Here is a 20316-nt window from a genome sequence, read left to right on the forward strand (position 1 = left end):
CGGAGTGCCAAAGCTGACGTCAAGAATGACGGTTGGAAGTTGGATAGGAATTTGGATGGTAGTGTCAATGTTGCTCTTTTAGGGTATTCCAATGAGACAGACAAGAGTGCGGTGTAGATCCATTAGGAGCCTGACCCAAATCTTTGCGGTAAATGTTCGCAGCCGATCCAAGTGGGCTATTTTTGGAAATAATCTCGGAATGAGCTGCCAATCGTCCTCGCCGGAGTTCACTGGGTTCCTAGGGCATGTCAAACGATTGCACCTTGTTGAGGTGCCGCCGCGGTCCGACGATCCTCCACACGAATACAATGATAATCAATAGAACTCAATGTGTGTGACCATGCCAGCTGTAAGACAATCCCTTTCCGGCTTCCATGATGGCCTAAATCTCACTCGCCTGTTTCTATCCTATCGAAGACATGTTACGACCCCCTGACCAGAGGCCTTGGGGATGAGAGCCTTCTGAGATGTCCAGCCCTATGATACTTCAAGCCAGGCTGTTGAACCTCTTGATCAGCTGCCAATCATCACCCAGGCGAGCCAAATGCCATTGCCACTGTCCATAGCTCACGCTCTCTCATTCCGACGGAACCAAAATGGGCATCACTCCAACATGAAAAGTCAGACGCGTCGAAAAGCTCGTGAAAGCTAGCGTAAAGCAAGCTTTTGTTCATTTGTAGGCAGCCTGTCAGTGGTCTCTAGCTTCCATTCACCTTTGGAGGCCTATGTCCACGTCCATCCAATCTAGCCAATCTTATATGACAACATCGTCGCTGCTGCTCGATGCCCTCGCTCCCCGTCCACCTGATCAAAACTCCCCAACTGTCCTTGTCGACAAGGATATCAATTCGACGATGGAAATCGATGCAGAGTTCGAGATGCTAGAGCAAGAAGACAGGATGACAAAGAGTTCGAGGACGGGCTTTGAGGTTTCTAAAAGGTTCTCAGGAGCAGGGACCATGAGCTTGAATCAGTTTGGCCAGACTCACGAGGATCAAGACGAAGGAGAGAGACCAACGGGGACGAATATGGCAATCAGCGTTGATTCTCCGCCTCCGGGAGATGCGTTTGACGAAGAGCCGGAAGGATGGGAGGAGGAAGCCTCTATGGAAGAGATGGAGCGGGCGAAACGGTCTTTAGCGATGCAAAAGCCTGTCTCATCCGTGAATACTGGAGTCAACCCAAAATCTTCATCCTCCAGCTCTCGAAGCATGTCCAGCGGGAAGCATCACTCTGTCGGTCGGCCCGCCATGTCTGTAGCTTCAACTTCTACAAGTGAATTCCAACCTCTCGATGACGGTATTTTTGGACCGAGCTTACAGGGCCTTCGTGCCGAGACGGCGAGTGGAAGCGTTATCTCCTTCAAGCGACGTTCGAAACCAGCCGTTAAATCCGTGGTGAGACCCCACTGACGTCCCGCCGATAAAGTACAGAAAAGGCTGACCTCGTGACCTCATAGGCAGGAGAGTCGGGACACAGCTCAGATATCAGTCATCTTCTCGGTCAGCCATTACATCACCTTTTGGCTGAAGTCCAAGAGCTCAAATCGCGAGAGAGGGCATTAAAGTGCGTCCAACCGCACTTGTACCCATTTGACCCTTTTTCAACAGGATGCAAAAGCAATACGATGATGAAGCTCGATTGAACGTCGCTACTCCGGTGGCCGGGTCCTCATGCACCAGCATGTGGGTTGACAAGTATCGTCCCAAGCGCTTCTCTGATCTCCTGGGCGACGATGTGAGTCTAGATACCCATCCGCATCCGAATGTCTCGACAAGCTGAATGACTCTCCAGCGCATCCATCGAGAGGTCTTAAGCTGGCTCAAGGAATGGGATAGATGCGTCTTCAGAAGAGCTAATACGGTCAGGAAGAGACGTATGGACGAGGAGAATGCTTATGTGGGTAGACCATGTTTTCGGTGATCTGGACCTGACTCGACCTCAGAATGACCCTCTGGATCGGCCAAAAGACAGGGTGCGTGACTCAGTCCATGAGGTCATTTCTCATCTGCTGATTCGGTCGCAGGTGCTGCTCCTTTCTGGACCACCTGGACTCGGCAAAACTACCCTTGCGCATATTATAGCTCGGCAGGCAGGGTATAAAACGCTCGAGATTAATGCTTCGGACGATCGATCTGCTTCGACGGTCAATACGAGAATCAAGAATGCCATTGAAGCGGGTACAGGCCTGGCCAGCGAAGGCCGGCCTACATGTGTGATTATAGATGAGATTGATGGAGCGGGTGGTGGAGGAGATCATGTGAGTGGAGCAACGACTTTTGGACAATATCGTCTTGACTCAACTCACTCGCCAATAGAGCTTCGTCAAGGGGTTGATCAAGTTGATCCAAGACGTCCCTGCGCGCCGTAAGAGTGAGTTAGGGAAGTATGTCGCGCGCCAATCGCTCCTCTAACGCCAGCTTCAGCCAATACTCCCGCCAAACCTCTTCGACGACCTATCATCTGTATATGCAATGATCTGTACGTCCTCAGCACCTGTGTCATGGCTCAGACCACTTGTAGCTATGCGAACACCCTTCGACCGCTGCGGCCCTTTGCACGAGTCGTGCGATTCCGGCAGGCTCAGTCTCAGCTCCTGGTCAAGAGGCTCAGGGACGTTTGCGCTCAAGAAAAGCTAGAGGCGGATCTCAGGGTCTTAACCATGTTGGTGGAGATGACCACGGGGGATGTCAGAAGCTGTCTCAACACGCTGCAGGTGATTTACCGCCAGAGACGTGGTCCGACTGACTCGTCATCAGTTTATAAAGTCCAAATCTTCTGTAGTGACTCCAGAAGCCATCAAGACGTCCTCTGTTGGTCTCAAAGACTCTGGGACGACTCTACAGACCGTCTGGAACAACCTTTTCATCCCCATCGCCGCCAAGACTCGGCGTAAGCAGATCGGTATCGACGATGGCAAATACGTCAATCGACTCGTGGACGATATATTCTCATGCGGAGACTATGACAAGCTCGTTCAGGGTCTGTTTGAACACTATCCCAAGCTCAAACCGCTGGATGCCAGTCTGGCCAACCTTGGTAAACTGCATTCTTGGATAGGATATTATGATGCGCTATCTGGACGAGTCAATGAGCGTATGGAATTCGAATTGGCTGGGTATATTCCTTATTCACTCGTGCCTTGGTACTCTCACATGGCCGCTCCTGCGAACAATACGAAAGCGACGGAATGGCCGAAAGCAGATTACGAGGTGGGTCATGGATGTATCTTCAAGGCCTTTCGCTGACTGCCGAGACCTCAGTCCTATCAGACTCGGGTGGTCAATGAAGAGATTGTCACGAGTCTCAAAAAGACAATGCCTGGCATTCTTCGATCGTTGTTCCCCACCACGACATTGTTGACCGAGCTCATCCCTCTCTTGATGCGGATCATCACGCCTCCACTTCGTCCAGTAAGTCAAGTCCACTAAATTGTCTGGAACTGGACTTGTGGCTGATGCCCTACGCTCAGGTCAACGCTATCATTGTCAAGGCAGACGAGAAAGCGACTTTGAATCGATTGGTCGAGCTCATGATACCGCTGGGTCTGTCTTTCTGGCAGGAGAAGGGGGAGAATGGGCAACCGATGATGCGTCTCGAGCCGTGAGTAGGGTCGCGAAGAACCATGCGTGTTGCGATGCTGACTCAGTCGTTGTGCAGACCTATCGACGTGTTCATACACTATGAGGGCAAGAGGGCGGATGACATCGCTGCGTCACGATTCGCGGTTCGTCAACTGATTGCGCAGGCGGTGAGATTGAGATGTCTAATTGAGCCTATCCATGGCCCCAGCGCTGATAAGGGATATTTTTCTTTTTGGCCTGATGACAGATGGAGACTGAATTAGCTCGGCGCCGCGGGGCAGTCACAGAGGAGACGTCAGCGGCTGCGACATTGAAGGGGATGTATGGGGTCGTCAAGTGAGGTTTTAGGTTGTCCTTGTCTCCTCCCTGATAAGCTGATAAGCTGTCTCAAGGAAAGCTGGCGTCACTGGACCAGAGGGCAAACCGGAGGCGGTAGGTCATTCATCTTTTCCTTATCGATTGTCCCCGTCGTAGGCTGATTTATGATGCCTTGACACAATGACAGATAGCTACAGATTTCTTTGGTCGCAAGATCTCCGTTCCGATCCGAGAGGAAAGCGAGTCGACCGACGGTAAGTCTCTCAAGGGAGGGTCGGCAAAGGTCAATAGCCGGCTGACGTGGACTTGTTGACCACATAGTTTTTTCAGACAGCCTCACTCTCGCTGGTCCTCCCACGAAGCGATTCCGAGCCATGTACAAGTTTAATGAGGGATCTTCCAGCGCAGTGAGGAAGAATATCAAGATGAGTGAGATGTTTTGAGACAGATCGACGTCGTGTCGTGCATCAATACATCATGTCTGTGGCATGTATCAGGTCTTATACCGTATCTACGATTGTCTTATGACCTGTGCGACCGCCACATTCAGGGTGCAGCTTTGTGCCTCGAGTGCGCGAGAGCCCGGCGGGTTTCACTCGAATTGATTTCACGGAATCTGATATGACAAGGCAAAAAGGGAGGGTAGGGGGAGAGGGGAGAGGGGAGAGGGAGAGGCGTTTTGTACCCGGGGCGTTTTTTGGCCCTCACTGATGCTGTACTCCTCCTCCTCCCCACCCCGTCTGTCTCTCTCTCTCACTTTTCACAAATCCCCCAACTCTATCTATCCTTTTCCTCTTCTCTGGTCCTTTTCTTCCGCGAGCTTTTTTATCCGCCGACGCCGCCGCCCGCCCGCCGCCCTCCCCCTGCCCTGCGTTCTCCTCGCCTCCCTTTGCGTTCTCACATCTCCCCTTGCCCCCCCCCCCCCTTTTCAAGGTGTCTATCAAAAATCCCATATCACACCAATGTCCCACCTCCTTTTCTCTCTTTCAATCAAACCCCCATCACAAAGGATAACGAGTCAATAGTCGACCTTCTTCAACCTATTCCCTCCTCATCCTTCTTCTTCTGGTTCAATTGGATAACGCTGAGCTCGTGGGTATCCATTCATCATCATGCTCTTCTGCTTCTCGTCGTTCGGTGGTGTCATGGGTTTCGAAGCGACTTGTGTTTCGCGCGAGAGGCAAAAGAAGGGGGAAATTAATCATTCAATGACCTCGGTGGCAGTGGAGCTTGGTGGGACACATCTGTGTCCTCCCTCTCTTCCTCCCGAACAACTAGATGCCTGGTGCATCCTTGTTGAGGATCACGTCGAGACGGATAGGTCTATGCAAATCAGGAGGTCTCTGCGCTGCATGAGGCTTCAGCGCAGATCCATGAGAGCTCCTCGTCGCCGTTGAAAATTGACTCGTCGAGGTAGAAAGGCCGAGGAGAGAAATGGAAGAATCCAGACCTAGTCACCCCCCTCCCCCCCCCCCCTTCCCTTTTCCTTACCAAAGAATACACATTTCGTCTTGCTCCCCAGAGTCCTCACTGCCAATCAGTTCTGTGATCATCTTGATCCATTCTTTGGCCCACTCGCTGATACATTCTGTCATTCACAGTGCTCGCGACCCAAACCAGCATTCCTCTTCTCCCCGTCGCCTTTTATAATCCACCCCACCCTTTTTCAACATTTTCAATTATCAATCAAACCATTGCAACATCAAGTCGTCAGAAGAATTTCATCACTGCTTGAGGCTCTAACCCAGGTCTCGCGGACTCCCACCAACCTTCACCTCTTGTTCGCTTGAGATTCGTCTCGCGGCAAACTGGGCGCGTAAAACCTGTCACCGTCCCTCCCCCCGACCTCCCTTGGCCTGCTCGAAGATTCGTCTCGCGGCCACTCTCTCTTCCTCTCTCCGTCACCCAATTAACACCGCCAAATCCCAACTCAAATCACTCACATATCAACCAATCAATCACGCTATCGCAAAGTATCCATACCATACCTGACATCCATCAACCTTCATCACTGTATCGATCCTCAAAACTACAACCATCTCTCCATCAGTACGAATCACGATGGCCACCTCAAATTCCCCAACTCTTGCTCCCCCTACCACCAACCTTCCCACAACAGGACCTGCTGTGGCCGGTGCCAAGCCATCCGTCCCTGCCGGTGCGACCAGCAAACCACCGTCCAAGTCGAAGCCTCGAAAACGAGTCAACACCGCTGAGAAGAGGCATCAACACAATGCCATTGAGCGAGCAAGACGAGAGACTTTGAACAGCAAGTTCATCCACCTTGCTCGACTCTTGCCTGCGCTTGCCAACTCGAGACGACCTTCCAAGTCCGCTATCGTCAACAGCTCGATCACTCATCTCACCTATCAACGAGAGCAGCGTCTGCTCGCCGTGCAGCTTCTTCGTCAATTATGTGCGGAACGTGATGCTCTCCTCAGCGAAGTCAACGAATGGCGTTCTCACAGTGGTTACGCCGCCAAGGACGCTGCTCCCGCTTGGAATGTCCAAATGGAAGAACTGGCCTCGGTCGAAAAGGAGGTCTTTGGAACTTTCACCAATTTTGAAGGTGGAGACGACGATGACAACGACGACATGGCCGATGGTAATGATCAATCCTCTGTCCACGATAGGTCAATGACAGACAACAACGCATCATCTGCCGTTGATCCTCTTTCGATCACCCCTCGATCTCTGAGTGAAGGTCGTTCTGCCCAGCAGAGCATGTTTGCGCCACCTCCTCCCGCCCAAGTCGGTCTCAACTGGTCGCATGACTTTGCAGCCGCCGCGTTGGCTGCTGCTGCTAGTCAGAGTCAATCTCGTCCACCGATGCCGTCACATCTCACTTCATCGGGACACGCATCATCATTTGCCAACTTCCTCGCTGAACAGATGGACCGTGCTTCTACCGGTTCGCCCGCCGGATCTCAATTCGCACCAACCGTCATGACTCCCAATACGACCGGTGATGCCAACCCGTTCCAGACCCAGACACCCTCGCCGAGGTCCAGCCAAAGCGCCGCCAGTGTCAATGTCCACGCGGACGAGAGCAAGCCAGTCGGTCAGTCAGTTCCTCAAGGCTGGGCAGCTTCGCAAGCTCTCTTCTTCCAGCAGCAACACCAACAGCAGCTCCAGCGATTACAGGACCAGCAAAACTTGGCTCACGCCCGTCAGATCCCTGATCAGCAATACGGTGGTGCCTCTTCTTTCCCTCTTTCCGCCTTCATGAACGGTCAGTCTGGCTCTAGCGCTGCTTCATCCTTCAATTCAGCGAGCTCTCTCAGCGGTCAGTTCAACAACCACGCCTTCACTCAGCAGCTGTTCGCGAGCATGTTCCCCAATGGCAGTATTCCTTCGCCACAGCATGAGCAGATCAATCAATGGCGTAAGAACGCCCTTGGTGCCACGCAACCACAAGCCCAGGGCGGGAGCCAGATGCTCAGCAACGCACCTTCGGTTGATGAGCTGAGAGTGAGTAATTCAGAGTGTCTCTCATGCAGAGCATTGTCTAACGACAATTGCAGAACGCTGTGAGGACCGGTATGGGCTTAGGCCTCGGGATGGCCAGTCTTTGGTCTGATGGACAAAATAACCCCGTAGAGGGATTCTAGTGGGCGAATGTCTATAGTCGCTGAGACCAAAGAAGACTGGGGAAAGAAATAAACGGCAAAGGAGTCAGACAAGGGCAGACAAAGTTTTTACGGTGGATCTTTTGCTACCTTCTCCCCTTCTCACTCGTTCGTGATGGGTGAGAATGAGGTTTTGGTTCTTATTTGTGATTGGTCTATGGTTCTGGTTGTGGAGTATTTACGTTGTAGGTAATTAGCGGTGGACCATATTGCCCGAATGCAATTCGCTCAATTCATCTGGGAAGCGGTTGGCTTGACAAGAGAATGTCAAACCATGCCGTGATATCTGACTGGACTGGCGGAGCGCGAAGCAAGAGAGCGAGGTGATCACAACGAAGCCTGTCAATGGACGACTTGAACGCACTTCTCATTTCTTTTCACCGCAAGTGCAACTATATTCAGCCGGGCTCAGCTTACTCGCGGTCGTGTACTTGATCACTCACGAAGTGCAAGAACAATTGGCGCATGTGCAAGAAGCGTTGGAGCCGCACGAGTTGGTAGGCTGATGGGTTAGCCCCCGTAAGCGAATGCCTATGCGTACTTGGAGGAGTTGCGCCTGCGCCTAAACCTTGTCGTAACTCACAACCATACTGCCTTCCTGTTCATGCATTGTGTGGTCTCGTTCGGGGACAGTATTGGCTTTGCAAAGCAATTCGTGGCGTTCGATGAGAGGTCCGTCAGAGACGTATCGAGAATGTCAATTGGCTGAAGGAAAGAAAGAAAGAGCAAGCAAGGGACCGTCTAAAGCCTTATCTCCTGGGTACTTTATACTCTGTGCCAGAGCCCAGATAGATCTCGCTTTCTTTGCCTTGGCATATGGTATCTATGCCCGAAGGGGGGACAGAGAATATCACGTCGCTTGTATGGGGAAGCAGAGGAGGCAAAGGGGAGAAGCGATGCCGATCCATCTGTTGTATCCGCCACAGAGCCTAGACCACGATGGATCGTGTGTGATTACAGTGCCAGGTCGGCTGGAGCCCACGTTTCAGTCCAAAAGACGAACATCGCTTGGAAGCTCTGTCTCATCGGATATGATCGGTCGAAAGGTCCCTCCTCTCTGGACCTCGCTTGATGTCAAGGCAAGGCGAAGCGAAGAACAAGCGACATTGGGTTCTGCTGCCTCGAGGTTGCCGTGCCCCAGTTGACGTTGACGTTTAACGAGCAGGTGGAGCGTCGTGTGGCTCCTTTTGGACCAGTAGCGTATCGGAGGTATAAAGCACTAAACTTCTTCGCCTCTCAATCATCTGCCATCTCACTCCGGCCACAACAACATAGCTATATCCAAATCGCACTTCTCAATATGATTGCTATCAACCCCGAAGTGAGCCAGCACCCTTTATCGTCTTCCCAGTACTCTCCTCCACTGACGCTTCTCCCCTCCAGCCCGTCAACCAATGCAACTGCTCTGGTACTTGTTCCTGCGCGTCGTCCAGCAGGTGAGATGCAAGACTGTCACACTCTTTCGGATCTCTGCAATGGATCGCGAGTCCGGGTGAGATGAGCGGCATGCCGATGACAGATATGTTTAGCTGCAGCTGCTGTGGTTCATCTTGCGGATGCAAGTGATCGGGAAACCGGCGTCGAAGGCGCTTCGTCACTCGAGTCGTCCCTTGTCATTCAACAGCCTTCGTTCATCACCCCACCTCCCTACATTACACCTCGAGTCCTGGCATCGTTTTCTCGCTTTCCAAACGTACATGGTGAATGATTTGTCAGGCGTAATTAGACCTTGCCTCATGTATGCTACTTTGTTGCGAGAGCGCCATGTATGCACATGCTGAAAGCAGATACGGGGCGGGCACCAGGTAAATGAGCGTCGCGCGCGTGAGCTATCGTAATGATCCTTGAGTCGAGGACCATGGCGAAGATCGCACTCTCGTTGACCGGCAAGAACCGCGTCGGGTCCTGCTGTCAAGTGGACAGCGGGGTTGACACCTTTTGAGGCTCCTCTACTTTGAGAGTCCTCTGCTATCCAGAAGCGCGTGCTGGGCCTCGGACGGAGCACAGGACAACGACGTCCATGGCACGCTGAGTTGCCTTGACAACGCACATGACCTGATCGGTCCATTCTCAGCAATGCCAAATGAAACAAGTGCGGAACTCCTAGACTCACCAATCCGAATAGTGCAGTGTATACCACCACGGTAGGAAGAAGGAAGATGGAGACTGTGAAGAAAAGAGTGCCGACGAAAAGCTGATCGACATCGTATTCGTACGAATCTGTTCTCTTCCTGAGCATGTTCCAGCGCTTGCCTGAGGTTATTATTCAGCGACTACTTCCCGCTGTGAGCACTGTAGAAACATACCGCGAAATAAATTCCATAGACCTGACAGAGACTCCAATTGCCATAGACAGATCCATCGTGTGAGGTTCCAGCAAAGACGTAAATGAAGGCTCGAGAGCAGCAACGCGTCGTGAACCACGGCGAGAGCCAAAGTTAGACCCAAAGTAGATATTCGCGGTAGTAATTGGTTGAGGATCACCGAGCTGATCCTGTCCATATGAGGTGAAAAGAGCTCTGTCACAGAGCTGTGAACACGATTTGGCACCCTCCGACAGTAGTCTCACCTCCCCACGTTCGTATGATCATACCCAGATTTGTTCGGAAAAAATCGGACAACGGAGTGTTCAGCTTGAGTCCCGCTGGCCAATCGTTCAGCCAGCCCAGGGCATGATCAACCCAGTCAATCATATATGTCTGCGAGTGTAGGGTTAGGTGTGCGTCAATCTCAAGGCCAAATGCACTTACTGAGAAAGCCCGCTTCATGAGCTCATGCAAGGTAGTTGTATGGGCGTTGATGAGGTGTCTGGCGGCGAGGCCGAGCAGTATGTCGACCTACGATGATCGATAAGTGCTCTATGGATCGTGACTTTCGAGCACTCACAGCCAGACACATCGAGTACAGCAACTGAATCTGGCTAGATGAGAGATCCGAAATGACCCTCAAATGGTCCAGGCGAATCAAAGTCTGGCGAACTGGTCCAATCAGAAGACAGATTAGTCAAAACATCCTGCAGTAGTTCAAAGTCCATATCGAACTCACACGTCGCGCTTTGCCACAACAAAGTGGCTGAATGAGAGACGAGGAACGACATAGCCTTGGCTGACGCGGTCTGCATGGCCCCGAAGGGCGAGCTTGGAATGGAGGGACAATCCTGACGGTCCTGGATTCCCGGGATCTCGTTGGCTCTGCTATCTGATAGCAATGTCCGCAATGCACGGCAGGAATCAAGCTGCTCGGGAGTGAGCCCTTCTGACCTTCTTTGTGAGGCTTACTAAGTCACTCAGGTTCTCATCGTCTGCGGTCGATTGGGATGATGTGCCCTTGGATCTCCTGGACCACTCCTCTTGCCTCGACAGACTCCCACCGATCGAGTGGCTTTCCTTGAGCTTGAGTTGTTGTAGTCCGTTGTGTCCGGTAGAAGATCCGTATAAGATGTATGAGGACCGATCGCTACATGGATGAGAGATCAGCCTCGGACGTGCCGCTTGGATGGAACGCGGGCATACCCGCGTGGTGTAGGCATTCCACGTTGATCAACCGAGATGTCAAGCTCGCGACTTGACCCTTGTGTGACGGATGTTGGGGCACTGGATTCATGCGCTCGACCAAGAACTTTCACAGCGCCCTTGGAGCGTCCATGACCCTGTGACTCGTCGTTCAAAAGGGCCAGACAGTTGTCCAGATCAACCTGTGGACCCAATACGACTTCAGCATTCAAGGATATCAAAATCACGGCGATCGTCTGCTCACTCTTATATCCACAGAGGCCACCACGATGTCAATTGAGCCTTGCCTGAACCCTATCAAGGTCCCGTCTCGCTTTTGGATGCCATCCCGAGGCCAGTAGACGGTCATATGGAGTGTATAGTAAGAAAATCTAGGTCCGCCGGCATTTTCATTCAACCGAAGTGCAATCGAAATGACCCAGGTATGACATTGGGCCTTCTGTCAAGGTTGACATTGCTCAATCTCTTCTGTCGTCACATAATCACTGCTCCGACATGAGATGAGACATGATGTCCAGGAGCAAGTCGACTTGTTCGAGTGCCTGCGGGCCATGTACCCTTTAACATCAGAGCTGGAAGTTTCTGAACAGACTGCGCTCTGGCTATCGGACCGCGAATCTGGAGCCGCCTCTGCCTCGTCCAGGGCATGCGACAGCCTGGATGCTCTCATCAACCTCGAGATAGAATCAGATCTCACGCTCTTGATTCACGTTGGCATCTCCATACCGTTGAACCACTCGGCTGTCACTGTGCTCCCTCGACAACCTGAATGGATGACGAGATCGTCCTTTGACTCGTTCCTTTTGGCAATGCCGAAGAGCAGGCCAGACAATAGCGATATGAGCGAGCACCTACTAGGCTCAGTGGATTGGATCAGAAGCCATGCGCTGGAATATAGGACGGAACAGAAAAGCAAGACCTTTGCCGAGGCTGAGGACAAGCAGACCAACAACGCATTTCGGCGCCTCGAGCGGGTCTGGTTCTGGTTCCCCTCGCTCAGCTCTAAGGAAAAGCGTAGAGACCTGGTAGATTACGCAGCGGAATACGATTTAAAGGGCTTCGTGCTAGCAGGTGGGTTAGCAACACGTTCGTGTCAGAAAAGCAGCCATGCTGATGATCTACTTCTCAGGAAAGCCAGGTCTGCTGTGCCTAGAAGGGGATGGCTCCAAAGTCGACAAGTATATGTCGGCTGTCAAGTCTGAATCCTGGTCTGACATTCCATCCTATCAGAAGAAAGTAAGCTTATATTGAACTATCAGCGCGCACTGATACATGCAATTCAGGTCACTGAAAGGCTGCGCAAACCACTTGTCGACTCTCAACGGCGATTCGCAGACATGAAAGACATTGCCCACCTCGTCCCTCAGTATGGCCAGTACAATCACAGGGGAGAGATGAGCGAGGTCAAAAGATTGATGGATCAATGGGGCGTAGGCGAAGACTTTGGCAGTGTCGTGATGAGCAGCGGTGCAAGCACGTCGTGAAGAGCACACAACAATCTACTATGCTGCATGTCGATTTATTCAACCATGCCAGAGGCAGTATCTAAGTGACAGGAAGCGGAGCGTGTATATCGTGAGAAAAGCAAGGCATACAACAGTGTTCTCTTCCAGATTTGTAAGCTCCTGACTGACGATTATACACCTTGAATCGAATGATAGACTCCTTCGATGGATCGACTCTCGACGTGTGTAAAAGATGATGGTGACGTAGCATTCTAGCTTGACCTGGTTTGATATCCCTTGATCGTTCCCAATGTCCATTCGTCCAATAGAAGCGGCCGGCCCACCTAACGCTTCCTCTCCGCTCCTCACGTAGCTGTCTAGAATCGCCGTCCACCGGCAGTCGCAGCGGGTGATGGTCGATTGAAAAAGCCATTTCTCTGCTGTTGCTGCGGCTGTTGTTGCTGCTGTTGAGGTGATGGACCGCCAGGCGGCGGCCTGCCGTAACCTGGCTGTTGCTGTTGTTGAGGCGGATTCCTGTAGGCGGAACCAGGTTGACCGGGAGGAATACGGGCAATCTGTGGAGGGGGATTTTGACGATAAGCCTGGGCGAGATTGGCAGCTGGAGGTCCGGAAGGAGGGGCGGTGGATGCAATTCCAGCGCCCAAGCCCCGGTTGCCGGACCGACCACCTCGAGCTATGACGGGAGCTGTGGCTGCGGGAGCCGCAGGATTCGGAGCATTCTTCTTCTCAGCATGGCGGAGGATCTCATCGCTGAGAGAATTGCAAGGTCAGCAAATGCCACACGGACCAGTGATGTCTCACTCTAGCAAGTTTAAGACTGCACAGCAGACGACCCATTCCACACAGTCCTCATTGCCGATTCCAAGAGTCTGCCAGACTTGCTTCTCGTCCTCGCTTCTTCCAGTGATGGAAATGCGAGTCCCACCACCTCTCTCTGGCGGGTTCTTCGAGATCTTGCCGAACTGTTACGGTTCGATCAGCAACGATCGCCACGCCATTTTCCAACGGTGCTCTAACTGACCTCTATCCGCCTGGGAGGAATCTGATGCCCAGCATACTTGAAGTAGAACATTGTCCAGAAATCAGCATTGGGATTCGGTTTACTGATTTGATACAGCGGCGTGTCATCCTGATTCACAATCTTGTAGATGGGGGACATGACACCAGTATTTTCAATGGTCCATCGGAGATCGCGTGACGCCTCGCATCGGACCACGTTATGTGGTTTGGGCTGTTTGGAAGAATTTGGAAGGGAGCTGGAAGAGTTTTGAGCGGAGTTGTTGGAAGGGGGGAAGAGTTTGGCGACACAGAGATCACCCTGGGGAGAAGGAGTCAAGAGATAGTTGACGCGGTTCTAAAGGATGAGTGTCAGCTGAGAAGATTGCCAGTTGCCAGAGATTTCGCGCACTTCTTCCGTATGTCTAGAGGGAATGTCAGTGGGTCCGCGGAGAACAACGCTACTTCAGTAACTCACAGATAGGTGTAAAGGATCTGGTTCGGTTGCCCTGAAGCAGAAGGATCAGCACAGTGCCGTGCGTTGAGCGCCAAGCTCTTCCCAACCTACCGTGTGGTGTCACAATCAAGGTCGGCAAGTGGCCAGGGATAGGGGCATGTTGTGGGGATGTGTATCTTCAATTTGAAGTGAGTATCACGCAACAACAGGGTATCTTCATCACTTACACGGAATAGATTGCTGCGGGAGACATTGTTGTTTTTGAGCAACGCAAAAGGTAAGGTGAGGTGATGCCGGGCAAATGAAAGACCAGAATCGACCAGGAGGGGAGCATGGAAGAAGCAAACGTCAGCGACGGCAACAGCTAGCCTTGATGATCTGCCTTCGAAGAAACGATTTCCTGACCCACAACTCTCGCCTACAACAATCATCTTAATGATGATGTTGTCGAGAGTGCGGCTTACTGCGGAAAGGCGAGGAAAGACCACCTCTTCAAGCTCGTCACTCACCGGCCATGTCGTCTTCTCTTCCCTATGAGACCCTTGCTGTACGTCTAAAGAACCAGTCTCAAAGTATGCGCAGCGTGTGGGCACGAATAAACGCGTCTTATGTATACGATCTCGTTGGTTGTTGCCGGAATAACCAACCAGTTTGACGGCAAAAAGGGGACTTTTTTTAAAGGTCCTTCCTGAACTACTACCGGGAGTGAATTGAATGATTGAATGACTGAGTGGCCTTGTCTATCCGAAAGACAGAGAGCGATACGCTGTATCTGTTGGGAATGATGACGTCTATGATCGGAAGAGAGCGAGAGAGGGGCAGTTGAGCGTCAAGTTCCTGAGATGTCTCCAGCCCAAACGCTGTGACAGATGCTGCTGCCTGCAAGTACTCGATGATGGATAGAATGGATAGAAGAAGTGATGCAAACCACACAGTGCGGGGCAGAAAAGGGAAAAACACAACCTCCTTCCCCCCCCCTTTTTGAATTGCGTTTCAAGCCTAAATAAACAAAAAGTAGTTGCTGGGTGGATATATTTGGATATCACTGGATACAGGATGGACAAGTTGAGAGGAAGCAGCTCGTCAGTGTGTTGATCGAAGCAAGATCCGATGAATGTCCTCTTCTACCTCTTAGCAGAATGTCTGGGGGGTGTTCCTGTCACGGGTGGCGATGATGCTCTGGGACATCCTTCCCCCCTCCCCTTCGTGTATGAGGCGGGAGACTGTCTCTGATTATATCAATCGTTTTAAAATTGACACGTCATGCAAAGATCGAATTGATACAAAGGAGCTCAAATGCACGTTCCCCTCTATACACCTCTGACATCCTCGGCAGCATCCTGCCAGGAACTAGAGCTACCACTGTTACTCTCTCCCTCTCCGCGCCTATCCGTACCACCTTGTTCTTGTTCTCGCTTGACAAGTCTGCCCCCTTCGATGGCACCTTTTTCCTCATGCTCTGGCTCATCTCGATAGCTCGGTGGGTCTGCCGTCCGAGGATCATCCTCTAAAAAGTCATCGTGGTAACGCAGAGCTGTCCGCTCGTCGAGTCCAGGACTATCGTCCACGTCAGATTCGTCGCTCGGTCCATCTCCAAACGCGTCATATAGCTCTTTTGATCCTGCCGCAGCACCTACTCCACCGCCACTTCCACCGCCCAACTTGCGTCTGCCACGTTCGAGCAAACCCATCGGGACATCTTCGTTGACAGGTGCATAGGCTCCTCTGGCACCTTGACCGTTATTAGACATGCCGAACAGATTGCGATTACGTCGTCTTCGAGCCCGAATGAAGAAAAATAGACCGAGACCTGAGGCCGCAAATAGGACGATCACAGCAGAACCTCCAAGCCACATCTTGTCCTTGGCGAGTGCCTCGATACCGTGCCAATAGGTGCCATCGGTGTCGTCTACAGGTTCACTTGGATCAGTTGCATCTGCGTTACCGGTCGCATCGCCATCAGTATGATCTCCCAAACCAGGTCGATCTGCCTCCCCGCTCGCGGAACCATGATCCTCAGGCAAGTGCGCGGTCGGTTTTGGCTTTTGAGTCACCGAAGGTGTGGGATCGGATCCAATCTGCTCCTCGTCTGGCTGACCCTCCTCGGCAGGAGCCCACATCTTAGCAAGAGACGCATCTTGACATTCTCCCCACAGTTGTAAGGCCCACGAGATGAGTCGACCAGATTTGCCATTGTCATTCCTGTCATACACTGTAATGGTCCAGGTTCCAACAGGTGATTCTTCCCTAAGTCAAGAGTCAGCATAATGTTTCCGAGACAACAAACTTATTCACCAGTGCTTTAAAGACATGAACTTCCAGCCAGGGAAGCCATTTCTGTCCTCGTCGTATCTCCGTCTGCGAGCGAGAACACTGCTGATCCCATTTGGACTCATGATCTCGACTTCCACATCACCCCGTCGTTCATGCTCGATCCAGACCCGGACTGTCACATGCTCGAGGGTCTCAAAGTTGGAATCATCCAGCATCTGCTGAGTCACCTCGAATGACGACTTGATACCCTCTGAGGTAATCGTGGTGCCGGGCCTCTGAATGACTGGCGTAGGATCTGCGCCTTCGCCATTGTCGTCTTGTTGTCCGGGCACGTCTTCGATCTGTCGCGGCATGAATGACGCATCACTGGGGAGATGAATAGCGGGAGAGTCGAACCAAGCCTGGGGCTTGACAAGTTTCCAAGTCTGAGCGAGGTCCACGACTCGTCCAGCATCCAATCGGCCATATCCATCTACATCATCGTCTTTAGCGAGGGCTGCGAGACATATGCAATCCCGACTCACATTTGTAACTGAACCAGCGTCCTGCCGCCGTCAATTGCCAGTCAGGATCATCAGGGTTGAAGTGAACTCCTGTCCTAACACAGATATGTTGCATGTCTCTCCACGTCAATTCTGGTCTGATGATAGAATAAGTATAGATCAGGATTGTCAGCCGTGACAACCCACCTGACTTGTAAAGCCAGAGCGAAGACACCGACACCCAATGGGGCCGCTGCCGAGGTTCCTCCATGGGTATGCGCGCATTTATTTTTGCCAACGTCGGTGGTGTGCTGATCAAGTCAGTCAATGAGAGCGCACACTTGCCTTACAATGTGATCTCCGGACCCAGAGCTCGGAGCAACGACCATCATCGCAGCGCAGAGTTCAGAGTAATACGGGTGTAGACCTTTCCTGTCCACAGCTCCGACCGTAATGGAGAAGATGGAGTTGGTGTATCCGTCAAAATTACATTGATCCTCAGAACCTCCACCATTGCCAGCAGCAAAGACAAAGATGGATCCCTTTCCTCCTCTACCTCGCTGTACTCCATTGACAAATGCCTTCAGGATGACGCCTTCCGGTGCGTCCATAGATTTGCCATCATCTGGTGGTCCCCATGAACATGAGTAGATATCGTTTTCCTGGTAATGATAGTTCAGAGCCGCCGCCTCGTCCGCATCAGAGATGGCTCCACTGAGAATCCGGACGCCAGCAATTTGAGATTCATATGCGACTCCGACACCACAGACATCATTTTTGACTGCTGAGATCTCCCCCGCGCAGCGTGTACCGTGCTGGTCATCTGAAAGTCGGGGCAGAGGCAGATTGGTATGATCATTGAAATCCCAGGATCCATCGGCATACTACACCGAGAGTCAGTTGCGAGATTTTTTGCACCGAGTCATATCGTATCACTCACAAAGTTGTCATGTAGATCGTCCGAATTCAAATCCAAGCCGTCATCGACGACCACTGCTCGGACTCCTTTCCCTGTGATCCCCCTCGCCCATAGGCCCGTTACATTCAGCTCGACATCCTTGAGTTCGGTATTGATCAGATGCCATTGCAGGTTCAACATGGGGTCCATAATTCCGATATCGCCTTGGGCAAATGAGAGCTCAGCTGTGTCTTGTCGAGCGGCCATTCCAGTGGAAAGATGTATGGGTCGAGCATCAGGGTCCACCATGGGAGCAGGCAACCGTTTAGCTCGCCGTCTAAGCGATAGAGGTTGCAGAGATTTCAAAGCATTCTTGCCTTGACCTCGAGGAGTTAAGGAGCGTAAATGATCCCATCTCTCCAGGATAGGGTCTTTTTCATAGTAGGAACGTTTGGATAAATCCTCTTGAGATACGGTGGAACCTGGTCGTCGGACTAGCCAGTGATCGTCCAGCTCTCCGATCTTTTCTACCAATTCCACGCCCAGTGAGGACGCGATGGATTCGGCGTATGGTGTGGATGTTGAGCGCAGCTCTAGAGCATAGTATTGATGCGTGTCATATGTTCGAGCGTGAGGTCGTGATGTGGATGCAGATGCGAATGTGCTAGGGGACGTAAGGGCGACCAAGACTAGCAGGGACAACAAGCGAAAGGCGGAATGATGAGAAAGCATGGCGGATCAGCGCCAGCAGGCTCCTGATGCTACTGCCGAATCGACCTTACACCACAATTTCAGCTGCCTGTTCGAAGATTCAGCCAGCTACTTGATCTCGTCGTTCAGGTATCCTTGTACAACAGCTCAGCTTGATGTCAACAACGAGTGAAGGCCAAGGTATTCGTGCTAAAAGGTCTTCTCGCGTGGGGAATGGAAAACTCGCAGGCTTTAATAAAAAAATCGCTCGGGTAGTGATCTCCCACCGGGATCGACACGTGGTAGCAGTTGCATGTAGCAGCAGTCGAGGCTGCATCATCAGGCCAAGGTATCTCGGAGATAGAACGTGTGAGGCAAGACTCGCAGCAGATCCTCCCAAAGATGACACCTCGTCAAATGTCTTCATCACCGTAGGGATACCCTGCCGTTGACGACTGCCATATTCTGCGATACCAGCCAATCATGCACATCCCGTTCTTCCATTTTGCCAACCCATCTTCCTACCCAATCCACCCGGCATTCGAGGTATGCTCTCCGCATGACCGTCCATGCCTTATCTCTGACCCGTTCCTCCGCCCAAGAAAGTACCGCGCGCTCGTACGGCGAGGTTTCAGAGTCGGACAAAAGGGCAAAGTATCGTACGGGATCGAATGAGTCCTCCGATAGGACCCTGGCGGCGCTTGCAGCGAAATGAAGATGCTTCATCGATACGAATGGCCGGGTCGGGCTATTGCCCGATGTACGCGACCTGATAGCATCCACTTCTGGCTCAAGATCGTGAAAAGGTCGTCGTAGGCGATGCTGAGTGGGATGCGTCAGAGATATCAAGGTTGAGTGATAAGTTCGATAAGAGTTGCTGTGCGCCAGGTGGTAGAGCAGCAGAACGGAAGCGAATTGGACTCTGCTATCACTGATGATGTCTGATGATCCCGCATTGGTTGCCGCTGATGTCCGCTGCCCAATCTTGAGACCTGCCAGACGGTTCTCCAGGGTTGACGGCTGGTCGTCTGCTCGTCGCTTGCCCTTGGTCTCGTCCAAGGTAGTATACAGACCTGGTATCAAACCGCTGAGCGAGGAGATAAGTTGTGGACCATCTCTGGCCAGGATAGAGATTCGCGCAGACGTCTCGAAGACTGCTCCAGACTTTAGCGAGTGGGTTAAAGCTTAGCTTGAAAGTGTCACTCACCTTCTAATGCAAATTCATCTATCCGATGCGAAGCCACAACACCCTCTCGAAGCTTTCCTGAAGGATCACACTTTCAGGACCGTCCGAGAGTCCTCGCAGAATCATGGCTCACGCAAGAGCAGCACTATACTCTTCAGACTCTGAAGCTCGTCCGCGGAGTCCTTAGATGGGATCGAGTGAGGTTGGGTAGAAAACACAGCGTGATGTTTGGCTATCTGGGTCAAAGTCATTTCAACATCTCAGAGGCAATTGCTATGTTCCAGGGCATGTAGTATGTGACCCACCCGTTCATCAATATAAGCCCTGTAGCGCTCCTGAGTCGTCCAGTCTTTCAGCCTTCGAAGCGATTAGTGTTCCGAGCTCGAGATCAGAGCATTGTAATGTGCTGCTCACGCATCACCCTCAGCACCATCCCCACCACTCCTAGATACACTTTGCATCATTTCCATCTCGTTCATTCCCTCACTGCCCCCCGAACGACCAGGTGTCGAAGATCTCATCGGCTTCAGATCAGATGCTGGCGAAGCGAGGGCCGGTGCTGTCCAATCTCTCTTGGATCTATAGCTGGCAGAAGCATGTTGAGTTTGATGCGAGTGCCTTGATCTACTCGCCGATAGCCCAGGGGCGAAGGGTTCCCCTTCGGTCAAAGGTCTGATCGAAGACACGGTGTTATCGTTCAGGGAGCCGCTCTGCGCTTGAGCCGAAGAACGATGCGGTATCCCGCTGCCCCGTTGACGCTGATGAGGAGGCTGATATCTCTGCATGGTCGGTGTCTTCCCCCTCCAGGGGCGGCGGGCACGAGG

General features: G+C 52.1%; 9 protein-coding genes across 9 annotated transcripts; 5 read left to right on the forward strand and 4 right to left on the reverse strand.

Moving 5' to 3' along the window:
- Positions 1-584: 584 nt before the first annotated feature.
- BD324DRAFT_632156 (P-loop containing nucleoside triphosphate hydrolase protein) lies at positions 585-4112 on the forward strand. Its single transcript, XM_022016494.1, has 13 exons — positions 585-1397; positions 1460-1566; positions 1611-1737; positions 1795-1899; positions 1946-1975; positions 2027-2260; positions 2319-2373; positions 2427-2481; positions 2524-2716; positions 2760-3212; positions 3264-3413; positions 3473-3603; positions 3661-4112. The coding sequence occupies exons 1-13, from the start codon at positions 726-728 to the stop codon at positions 3845-3847; spliced, it is 2499 nt and encodes an 832-aa protein (XP_021869467.1). The 5' UTR covers positions 585-725; the 3' UTR covers positions 3848-4112.
- A 363-nt stretch (positions 4113-4475) lies between these two features.
- On the forward strand, positions 4476-4853 carry BD324DRAFT_632157 (hypothetical protein; the record flags this gene model as incomplete). Its single annotated transcript, XM_022016495.1, has 1 exon — positions 4476-4853. A coding segment is annotated over exon 1 (219 nt), but the record flags the coding sequence as incomplete, so codon positions are not given.
- A 1110-nt stretch (positions 4854-5963) lies between these two features.
- On the forward strand, positions 5964-7513 carry BD324DRAFT_652417 (hypothetical protein; the record flags this gene model as incomplete). Its single annotated transcript, XM_022018490.1, has 2 exons — positions 5964-7373; positions 7427-7513. 2 exons carry the CDS (start codon positions 5964-5966, stop codon positions 7511-7513), a joined length of 1497 nt encoding a protein of 498 aa, XP_021869469.1.
- A 251-nt stretch (positions 7514-7764) lies between these two features.
- BD324DRAFT_632163 (hypothetical protein) lies at positions 7765-8938 on the forward strand. Its single transcript, XM_022016496.1, has 2 exons — positions 7765-7923; positions 7975-8938. Exon 2 carries the CDS (start codon positions 8197-8199, stop codon positions 8674-8676), a length of 480 nt encoding a protein of 159 aa, XP_021869470.1. The 5' UTR covers positions 7765-7923; positions 7975-8196; the 3' UTR covers positions 8677-8938.
- A 331-nt stretch (positions 8939-9269) lies between these two features.
- BD324DRAFT_86660 (N-acetylglucosaminyl transferase component-domain-containing protein) lies at positions 9270-11432 on the reverse strand. The gene is made up of 10 exons (XM_022019269.1): positions 11288-11432; positions 11044-11225; positions 10810-10987; positions 10577-10769; positions 10418-10509; positions 10282-10368; positions 10101-10230; positions 9838-10050; positions 9645-9784; positions 9270-9586 (listed from the first exon to the last, which is right to left on the reverse strand). The coding sequence occupies exons 1-10, from the start codon at positions 11390-11392 to the stop codon at positions 9500-9502; spliced, it is 1407 nt and encodes a 468-aa protein (XP_021869471.1). The 5' UTR covers positions 11393-11432; the 3' UTR covers positions 9270-9499.
- A 5-nt stretch (positions 11433-11437) lies between these two features.
- On the forward strand, positions 11438-12539 carry BD324DRAFT_682634 (hypothetical protein). Its single transcript, XM_022019157.1, has 3 exons — positions 11438-12114; positions 12173-12279; positions 12327-12539. The coding sequence occupies exons 1-3, from the start codon at positions 11544-11546 to the stop codon at positions 12525-12527; spliced, it is 879 nt and encodes a 292-aa protein (XP_021869472.1). The 5' UTR covers positions 11438-11543; the 3' UTR covers positions 12528-12539.
- A 326-nt stretch (positions 12540-12865) lies between these two features.
- Positions 12866-14215, reverse strand: BD324DRAFT_652420 (hypothetical protein; the record flags this gene model as incomplete). The annotated part of the gene is made up of 7 exons (XM_022018491.1): positions 12866-13259; positions 13311-13471; positions 13531-13863; positions 13918-13930; positions 13984-14014; positions 14074-14138; positions 14190-14215. 7 exons carry the CDS (start codon positions 14213-14215, stop codon positions 12866-12868), a joined length of 1023 nt encoding a protein of 340 aa, XP_021869473.1.
- A 1002-nt stretch (positions 14216-15217) lies between these two features.
- BD324DRAFT_632181 (peptidase S8/S53 domain-containing protein) lies at positions 15218-18534 on the reverse strand. Its single transcript, XM_022016497.1, has 6 exons — positions 17659-18534; positions 17069-17602; positions 16926-17029; positions 16761-16876; positions 16258-16708; positions 15218-16209 (listed from the first exon to the last, which is right to left on the reverse strand). Exons 1-6 carry the CDS (start codon positions 18346-18348, stop codon positions 15273-15275), a joined length of 2832 nt encoding a protein of 943 aa, XP_021869474.1. The 5' UTR covers positions 18349-18534; the 3' UTR covers positions 15218-15272.
- Positions 18535-18732: 198 nt separating this feature from the next.
- BD324DRAFT_652422 (hypothetical protein) lies at positions 18733-20277 on the reverse strand (the record flags this gene model as incomplete). Its single annotated transcript, XM_022018492.1, has 5 exons — positions 18733-19460; positions 19514-19570; positions 19626-19728; positions 19798-19849; positions 19907-20277. 5 exons carry the CDS (start codon positions 20275-20277, stop codon positions 18733-18735), a joined length of 1311 nt encoding a protein of 436 aa, XP_021869475.1.
- Between the last annotated feature and the right edge of the window lie 39 nt (positions 20278-20316).

Source organism: Kockovaella imperatae, assembly GCF_002102565.1.
Source record: "Kockovaella imperatae strain NRRL Y-17943 chromosome Unknown BD324scaffold_11, whole genome shotgun sequence".
Classification (NCBI taxonomy): Eukaryota; Fungi; Basidiomycota; class Tremellomycetes; order Tremellales; family Cuniculitremaceae; genus Kockovaella; species Kockovaella imperatae.